We start from the raw sequence: 10,167 nt of genomic DNA, 5'->3' as shown, positions 1-10,167 counted from the left end.
CAAATCATAACGTTGTTACTGAGAACGTATAGTTAATGCGTCATATTCCATAGAACAGAATTTCTCCCCAAATTGTATATATGAACAAAATTCCCTTATTGTCTTGCATTACTCCGAAATACATTTCGAGTTCAAAGTATCTAATTAACGTAGATGCTATTTTGCCGGTACATTTACGTAGCGTATGACCACTGCTTGTAAATTAGAACAATCGCGGAATGCTTTAACTAAAGAATGATTACATCGCACCGGTGCAAAAGCAGTACCACGCTATAAACTCTCAAGGACCGGTTTTTCGTGATAGAGTCAAAGAAAGGAATAAAATGCTTACTTATGAAAGAGTTACAATCAGTTGTCCTCAATATGGTGCAAAATTTGTACACAAGAATTACTCATTTACTTTAAGTAATTATAACTGTAGCAGGTGGGAGATAACATGGAATCTACGAGGATATGGCGGTAACAAATATTTTTACGTTACTGACCCTAAGAAACATTTCAATCTAAGCTATCCTGAAGTAGGTTGCGTAAGGTTGCGTAAAGGTTGCGTAAAGCTTCGCTACCTTCAAGTCTTACGCGTTGGTGTGATCTTCCTTCATTTTTTGTTTGCTCTTTAAAGTGGGGCCATTGTCTCGACCGGAACACAATTAATTAAAGCCCAACGATGGGTTTTCGCACAATACGTCTGAGTTCGACCTGCCGCTGTTTTTTCATTGTGCCGTCCTCTTGCACGATGGTAAGTTTAAGAAATGTGCACTGAAGGTTTTCAAAATTAAAAATCGGTGTGTTATACAGCCGACGCATTGGTCAATGTTCATATATTTCGTTTGGGGGTATTTTCAGAAAAACGACAGCAGCAGACGTTGTCTGTAACAGTATTTTCTGGTTTGCGGCAGTGCAGTGACAGCCAACAGGAATGTCGTCACGTTTTCAACCTCCTGGTGAGCAAATAGCAAAAAATAGATGCAACTCGGCGCAATGGTAGAGCTATTTGAGAGGCCAAGTTCGGTACGATTTTTCCATGATTCCTACGTTACACTGTGTACTACAGAGAATTCTCAGGATTTTGAAGAGGAAGAAAATCCCGCGTCATCTGCACTTACACGATACCCTCAGTTGACCGAAGCATGCAGAGTATAAATGCATTATCGGCACCTTGGCATTTTTGCTCCCCTCCCCCGCCCCCCCCCGCCCCCCCAAAGGTGAAAGCGGAAGGCTTATCCTGTGGCGGGCAAAACATGCAGTGTATAAATGTAATCTTGGCGCCCCGCCGTGTTTGGCTAGTTAGAGAGATAAAACCCGCTTCGCGCACAAATTATGGAAAAATTACCGCTACCTTTGCGGCCATTTCTTTATAGAATGACATGCCCCTTTCTGTTAAATCGATGTCTACTTTGTCATTATAGAAAAAGTCGCTTGAAAGTTTTCTGTGAAATTATTAGTTGCCTGTTTATGGCCTTTTTGGGGGGCTTTGTGATTTTGGTTTTGCAATTTAGATAATTGTATTTTGATTGACAAAGTCCGCCACTAAACTAATGAGATTTGCTTCTTTCTTTCTTTTTTTCTTTTTTCTTTGTGTTGCTTTTTGTTGCCTGATGTGTCACTTAAATTATAATGATTGCTCACCCCAATATATTGTATAATTGATTGCCATTCACTCGTATTACATCTTGCTTGTTCACTCGATCTAACTTGTTGTTTGTTGTAATTCATCGACGGTCCTGTTACAGTTTTTACCTTCGGGACCCTCGTCTGCATATTGCTAATGCTGTACCACTTTTTTTGAATGACTAATAAACTGAAACTGAAACTGATAACGTTATCCTTGCGCCGAGCCGAAGGATTCAGTGCATAAGTGTATTCATCGCGCCTTGTCGCTTCGCCAACAGAGATGAAACCGTAAGGAGAAACCGGCGGTGGGGCGGAGCATGAAGTGTATAAGTGTATTCTTAGCGCTGTGGAATTTTTCGCACGGAGAGGAAACGGCTGGGCAGGGAGAGATATACGGCTTCCCCTAGGTGTCGCGTCTTTGAAGCCCACAGCGTTCTAGCTCTAGGCGTTGGAAAGCGAGTGTCCCCGTGTGTTCTTTTAGCACGTGTTTTCCCTGCTTAGATAAAACGTTCTCGTACGAAGCGTTGCGAAACGAGTGCCCCGGTGTTTTAGTACCGTGAGTACATGATATTGCGACGACATGAGACGCCGAAAGCCCCAGGCCCTAACGGAATGACCCCTAAAATCATCCGTTCCCATAAAGCAGAAACAACCATCAAAGGGCATTCGGGCCTTGTTGGCACAACCGCGTTTGTGCCTTCGAATGCGGCAGGACGGGTTACTTAAATACAACAAATAAGCTTAAAGTGCGAAAAGGGAAGAGCAAAGGAAGAGTGCGTAGCTTATTAGCTATTCCCAACAATTCTGCACAATGGTTGGGTACCAGGTTCATTTAAAATTTACCTTAGATAAACATGACTGCTAGTCCAGCTGGCAATGTTTCAAGAAACTTGGAATATTGTATTCGTGGTTCATTTAAAAGACACTGAGCAATGCCTGAAGTATTTTCAATGCCTTAAAGCTGCTCCTCTTCATTTCTAGGGAACTCCCCCTCTTTTTTATTCGCACAATTGGGACTATGAAAAGGTCTTGCTCGAGCAGTACAGAACGACGGGTCTGCACAGGTGTCCCTATACAGACATCCGTAGCCCAGCGCCCTCTTTGTTTTAGAGCCCAGATCGTCATCGCGACCTCTGTTCATCCTGCCCCATCCACTTTCCCCAACAGGCATCGAGCACTCCGTACCAATACAGGGTTTTCTTTGCCTACCTCCCTCGATGCCCCGTCTCTTCCCCTGTGTGTTTGGATCAGTATTATTTCATTCCGTTAACTGTTTCATTTGACAACTTCGGCCGAGCGACAAATCTTAAAGAAAACGCCGCTGCTTCAACTAATGGTGCGAGTGTGGCGAAAAAGCCGGGCTGACGGCCCGTTTTTCGTCGTCAGAAACCTCCTAGCTGTTACACCTACATGGATTTCCGAAGTTGCCGCGGAAAGGTCTCTTTTACTGGTAGGCCCGGATCATTGTGTACGGAGCCTTTCACGTCTCTCACAATGTTGACCACATTAGTACGCGCTGGAACCTGCCGAAAACAGCTTGGCAGACTCGGCGCGAACTGGCGAATTGAAGAGAATGCAAGAGATCACGCCACGAACGCGGGCCAGAGGGTTCTCGAAAGGGGAGTTGGACGATTCCGGGCGCTCTACACGAGGCGCACGCTCGCGTTCCCTGGATATTTTTCTTCTTTCTGCAACCCCCTCACGTGGCGGAAGCCCACGCGCATTCGTGGACGACGCCGGGTGCTACTCACGAGACGCACGCTGATGTGCGCTCGGTATTTCTATTACTGAACGCCGCAACACGGAGCTCATAAACACCTGTGCTGTTTAAAAATCATGTGCTGTTCAAGCAGCCTAGCTACGTTGCTAGGTTTCTTACCTAATTTGGAGACAAACGCATCCGAGACTTAGTTACTGCTACGTCGAATTTCTGTCTTTATTCTTTTTCTCCGTTTTCTTTTGACACGAATAAGACTGCGATAGTCAGGCTGTTGGCAATTCACGCTTCCTCGCAGACAGAGCTCACCTCCTCGTGCACCCGTTCTCCGCATGGCGGCGTCTGCAGCGGTGATGCCGCATCCACGAGGCGAATTGTCTCTGCATTCTTGCAGGATGCTGGGTTGGCGCTGTGGTTAGATCACTTGCCATGGCTGCTGCTCTAGTTGCCCCATTGCAAATCCCACACTAACCGAATTTATCTTTTTTTTCAGCTGTGCACATTTCGATGCCGTTCGTGTTGAAGCCTACGTTGAAGACGAGGATTACCTATGGGCGGTATTCAATGAAAAATTTAGCGGGAGATTTCTCCGCCTGACAACATTGAAAACCGCCATGTCGATGGCCACCATTCCAGCGCATGAGCTTTGCGCCCATGCCTCGAAGAAAAAAGAAACACCAGCGTACACCGTCTGCTGCGTTTCAGCCTGATGATCGGGGCCCCTTCAACAGATATCAAATTAATCGCAAGTGGTGGCGCTCTAGCTACCCTCGAGCACTTCGAATCCACGGAGGATGAAACCGCGGCTGTGAGCGGCGCGCATCAGCAGCGTATGTCCAACGCTGCAGTTGGCTGCCTGCGCCGCGATGTCAACGCAAGTGTACTCGCATGCCATCCACGACTTTATGTCTGGCAAGTGCCCTCAAATACGTGGTTGATTACAAAAACCGAACAATTTCCTTGGAAAAATTGTTCACACTTACACCGACCTAGCGCTGGCTTTCTCATGAGCTAAATATTTCACACTCAGCAAAACAACTCACGTCTGAAGTTAGAGCGCGGCGGATGACAATCAGGTGATCTGCTGCGGCTACGTCATACGCGTCGGCGGATAGGTATATCGTACTGTGCGGTACTCTACAGCACTTGGCGTCGAGGTATTATTTTGCGTTCACTGGGCAACGGTTTAAAAATAATGCAGTTCCTGCTGTCAAACTGACCACTGCGCTCAAGTACAAAGCTTTGGGCCAAGACTGACTCGCACCTGCTCGTAGGTGTGCGCGGAGGCTGGGGTTGAATTGCAGATAAGGTTGTCACACTCATGAGCGCAATCGCGACTTTTCGCGTAACCATGCTATCGGGGTACAACTGACTATCGAATCACTCGCACACGCCTTACACGGAAATACAAGGTCACGTCGCGGCCCGCGGCCTGCCTGGCCGCCATGAAAGCATGGAGGAGAGAGGCGTGCCTGATCTGGGGGCCGTGTGCACAACGTCGCCTTGGCCACAGACGCTTGGCCACAGATATTGCAGAGCACTCGCATAGTTGGCTGCATGAATTCCACACCATTGAACACCGGCTATACGATTACGGCTAGGGTAACGTTCCACATTTATTAAAACAGCCAAGCCTTGCTTCTTAATGTATACGAACCCAATTAGCACGTCTACGAACCCAACGCACATCGAAGGCAGCGCTTAAAAGACTGTGTTAGGACGGCAGGCGACCTTCGACAGGACGCACGGTCCGGAAGCTGCACCATGGAAGGCTTTCGCATCCGCTGTCGGAAGCCGATAAGCTTTCGACAGCGGACACCAACCACCCTCGACCAGGAACTAGGTCACAGGACATCCGTATACTTTTCAACGTTGCCCCAATCTAGCGCAGCCATCTCAGGTTACGCCGCGTTCACGTCCCACAAACGTTAAGTCGCGTTCGAAAGCCACAGAGTAGTCACAGCGTCAGTAGGCTATTACGCCTCATTAAATTACTGCGGTGTGCTTGCCGTAGCAGTGTACACAAGGACAATGTGTTCGAAAACACAGATTGAAGGTGGGCCAGTTGGTACATAACTCAGTTATAAAACAGCGCTAGAAACAGGACTACAGAAAGGGCACACAGACAGGGCGCCGATTTCTTGGCGATACTGTAGATAAGGCATGCTAGGTGCTACGATTGTGGTAGTAATGAAGAATACTGTACTTCTTGGAACTGATTGATTGTTTTTTTTTGTATTCGTTATTTGTTATATCTTTCCTCACGTGTCACTTTCTTTCCGTATTTATTGGCCGTTCAGTGACAATAAACTCAGTTGTTAGTCAGCGCCCTGTCTGTGTGCCCTTTCTGTAGTCCTGTTTCTAGCGCTGTTTTATAACTGTGTTCGAAAAATTAAGGTGAACACAATTATCAGTGAGGCCGTCAGGCACGTTCCTTGTGTAGCACCTATTGCAATTTCCGGCTTCTTCGCGGAACAAATGACAGATTTCAGCCGTGTTGCACCTCGAGAAATATTCGATAGCGCATCTAGGAGCAGTGAGAATTACTCCGTAGGCAGACACCCGGGTTTACCGATCAGGCAGGACGTTGCAACCGCGTACCGGAAGTTCTCGACGACTGGGTTCCTTTAGGCGTGTGATGTATTGCGCTTCCAGCTGCAGTCACAGTGTCTTGTCAGTTCACGAGTAGATTGGCATCCGTTTAAGATTACGCTCTGAAGGTCGGGCATCCTGTCTGGCCGCTTATATTCGTGTGCGTGCAGGTCAGGGCTGTCGTCGTTACAAGAAATCGGTATGGCGTGTTGCAGCGTTCGCGTTACAGCGCTCGTCGTTTTTTTCGTCGTCTGCGTAACAACAGGTAAGACTTAGGAAATTTTCATTGCAATTCCTGCATACCACCACGGTATTTTTACGCAATATACAGTAGATCTAAGCATTGTGATTATTTCCGGATTCAAAATAGGGGAAATGAATTTAGTGGAAACAACATCATTTTGCCCAGAAAGTATCAAAATCATACTCCCTTTCTACCAAAAAATATCGTTAAAACACGAAGCTTTCCCCCACGCCACTTGAGGGAAATCCACAGTCTAAAATCCAACCTCTCTATATCTAAACTCCCAACTGGCCAATTTAAACGCCAGAGAGTCAAATTCAAACGCCGACATAAAACTCCACACCACCAAAGAATTTATTTATACACAATCACCGTTAAGGTATTACCAAACTATATTTGCGTGTTACTGGAGTTCTGTCAAGTATGCAAAACCATCTCACTGTTGTGTTTTGTCGTGGAGGATTGATGCACGCTTTGTAAAATCGATCGCGTGAAGCTGGCTTTTCTGCAGTGTGTTTTACGCAGCCGCAAATGCCATCAGTGAGGCATAGGAAGCTATGCTTGAAAAAGATCCTCATGCCGTTGTGTTTCAAACGTTCGAGCGAACTTTCGACACCGTTATTTCGTTGAAACATGGCCGATTAATTGAACGAACCGGGAGTGCTGTGGCATGGTGGCGGATGCAATGTGTCCCTCCGTGCAAGTTTCGGCGTCTCTGTGTAACAGTTGTCACTGCATTTTGGATGAAGCTAACTGCTCCGTACGCAATCCTGTGCGGCAAAACTGAACTTTGGCTATGAGGTGAGCCGTATGTAAAAGATTCGGGTCAACAATTACGTATTACTGATGGTTTTAAGGCGTCCCAATATCTCTAAGTATGGAACATAATCTAGAAACAAATCACCAAAGTCCCAGGTGCCATATCTCCTCACGCATAAGAAAGCTATGGGCCATCGCAAATGATTTGCAGGCCACGTCCAGAGGGCGCCTTTTTAGCTGTGGCGTGGACAATACCCTGCCGTTTTGGCGATGCCTGGCTCGCCAAACTGCAAAAGAAATGTCAGAGTGCTGTCCTCGGCGGATCTTTTGTGTAGTTTCTTTTTTGAACGTGCATTAGCCTCATCGTGAGAGCATGAACGCTGGAAAAGTTCATTGGCAAGAGGGCGACAAACGAAACCATTTTCCCCCCTTAATTCACCAATTGCGCATATTTAGAACAAACCATAAGCGTACAGAGCATACTGGCAGCCACAGGGTAGTTACAGCATACCTTGAATACCCTTTCACGGTAAAGTGACTCTAAAACAGTTATGTTGCTGCGGAAACTGGTTCTGGCAATATGGATCAAAATGGGCACATTGCTTCAACAAAACATTTTGTCACGAATGCGTACTGATCACGAGGGGCATTGTGACCTCACCTTTAGCAATTTTTCGGGATCTTCGGCCATGACCCAGCTGTAAAAGTGTAGAGAATTGCGGATCTTAAAATGAAAGCTTCGGGGTTTGTTGTTCAGGTATCAGTGCATTAGCGCTAATACTTCTAAACATATTTCACCATAACTTATCGCCAGAAATACTTCATGATTAGAGTAAATATGATTACTCGTACTTTGTGTAAACGTTTTTGTGCCATTATGTGAGGGCGTTATGTATGCATGGTTTCTTTGGCCCCGTACGGTGGCAGTGCGATACGAGAACAATATTTCTCGGTCACGTTTGTATTCCCGATTCATTATACACCGGTTGGATGGTCCACATGGTATAAAGATTTCCGCATCACGCATTTCTGTATATTGCAAACCTTACAGCTGTATACCAGCATTGCATCGTGAAAAAATGAATTCAGAGGACATGGTCACAGATGCTAGTTCACTACCATAGGGGTCAGGGACTGGCTTGGCGCACCGACATGTGATGTCCGTCCACTCAAAGCGGGGCAGGAGAATCAGAAACACGCAAGTTTGCGGCTAATTATTACAAATAATTGAGCTACTTTCGTTACCAATTCAGGTTTGTACACCAGCTTGTAATGACCCTTTAGTTTTTATAAACTGATACAAATTTCTAGGCCTCGTTATGTGCTTCTCCTACCATAGAATTCTAGAGTCGTGGGTTATTACTAGCAGATAGAGACGCAATGGTGTCTACCGGCGGGATGACAACACCAGCAGTGCACGTTCGAAAGCTTGTGTAGTTTTAGCTCAATGTTTTTTCCATGGATGAATGTCTATTTTTAAACACCGTTGAAAATTCGTTTGGAGAAAATTTTGGCATCTTTATGCGCCCTACCCAACCAAAAAAGTCACAACAAAAACAGATTCAGTCTCCAAGAAAAGCAATAAATTAACGCTGGTGACTCATCGCAAACCAATATGGGCTCCCAAACTAAGTGTGGGGGACAGACTTCAATGTGGGCGTCAAAGCGTGCCTAAAACATTTCATTATGATTTAACCGTTGAACATGCACTTGCGTTTTAACAAACCTTTATATCCCTTTCTTTTGCGATAATTCCCCGAAACCCGTTGGTGGCGTGTCATCTTTGGGGAGCGAGGAAACCCCGAGGTGTTCATGTCCTATTCAGGATACATTTAGCCGCGCAAGACCATTGCTGAACCATTCTGTGCTGCCCCAACTCGCAAAGAGCGGCGTATCCAGAATTATCGATTACAACGAGCAAACTACGTGGACACCGGTCTCTTATAGTGAACTCGGGAACCGTCCCCTGCCCAGTTATTCGGCCAAGCATTGGGCGGGTATCCAGCCAACGTAATCTAAAATCGCTGGCCAAAGAGAGCAACATAAACAACAGAAAACACGCCTCACCTCAGCAAAATATAAAAAAACTCACACTAACGCGTAAGACTTGAAGGCAACGAAACTGTACGTGACCTTCACGACCATCGCGAAGGTTTAAGTCCGCGATTGCAGCTGGTTTGCTTCTTCTTCCCTGCCGCAATTTCCTTTACTACACAATTGTTCATCTAAGTGTGAGCTTCATTAATTTTTGCAAGTGATAATAATTAAACATCATTTTGGGTGGGCGTATGCTCTGGCGTGTCTTTCTCGTTCCAAGTAAGGGTTGCCGCAAATATGGTGAACGCTGGAGTTTTTTTTGTTTATTGGGGGGGGGGGGGTTACTCTTGGCTGATCTTTCTAAGAGGGTACGCTTGACTTAAAAAACGTGCCAGAGACTGATGAAAGTTTATTCTGCAGCTGAATTCCGAGCCGCGAAGTTATCAGGCTTGGCGGAGGTGCAGAAAGTTCAATATGGGCAGCCAAGAGACACCACAGGGCTGCCCGTAGGTTTTCGGGGGGAGCGGCCCAGCTAGACCACGAGTAGATAATATCAGGAGGAAAGGGGCTGGGGAAAGAAATTTGGAAGACGAAGTCTCCCGTACACAGCGCCAATATGTATGTTCATTGTCCGGATAGCCGCCACATACCTGACGTTGCGGACGGCCTGGTGAATTCAGTATGTAGTGGAGGAACAGATCACAAGGAGGGACAATGTCTGCGCCTGTCTAATATATGTAGCGTGCATTCGTGACATAAATTTATATGGGGAGGGAAATACGATTCTTGTTATGCAGATGTTGTCGAGATGTTCGCGGCGCCTTTTGTGATGCATTGTTTTATCCTCTTTTGGATTGTATTCCTCATGCAACGGCTGAGGGCTTCCCCGGAAATTAGGATCGCGGGACATAGCGTGGTCTCATTCATTACCCTGCATGCCTTGGTGGCCAGAGATACATTCCAGGAAAACGTGTAAGTGGGGATGAGCGTGCATGTATGTTGTCGGGCCAGTGTGGACAAGGGATAGATGTCATTCGTGGCGAAGCTGCGGAGTGCTCCCTGGCTGTCCGCGGACTGTAATGTGGGTGGTCCGCTGCTGGTGAACTATAATGGCTTCTGCGATGGCTTGAGTCTCTGGAGTTGTGAGCGAGGGGACGTTGACGTGATCCCGTGCGTTAGCTGTGCTGGGGCCAACCGGTGCCGTAGC

At 46.6% G+C, this 10,167-nt stretch overlaps 1 protein-coding gene across 1 annotated transcript in view; it reads left to right on the top strand.

Annotated features, from left to right (window-relative positions):
* The first annotated feature begins 6,042 nt into the window (after window positions 1-6,042).
* The window catches only part of LOC144169007 (uncharacterized), a 49,281-nt gene continuing 45,156 nt past the window's right edge, over window positions 6,043-10,167 (top strand). The window contains exon 1 of the mRNA XM_077698007.1: window positions 6,043-6,185. Coding sequence (XP_077554133.1) covers window positions 6,122-6,185 — 64 coding nt within the window. The 5' untranslated portion in view covers window positions 6,043-6,121. The remainder of the gene's footprint in view (window positions 6,186-10,167) is intronic.

The sequence above is a fragment of the Haemaphysalis longicornis genome, unplaced genomic scaffold (assembly GCF_048455015.1).
Source record: "Haemaphysalis longicornis isolate Haplotype H1 unplaced genomic scaffold, Haemaphysalis longicornis Haplotype H1 scaffold_2, whole genome shotgun sequence".
NCBI lineage: Eukaryota > Metazoa > Arthropoda > Arachnida > Ixodida > Ixodidae > Haemaphysalis > Haemaphysalis longicornis.
Note: the sequence above shows the minus strand (reverse complement) of the source record. Positions and strands in the feature narration are given on the sequence as shown.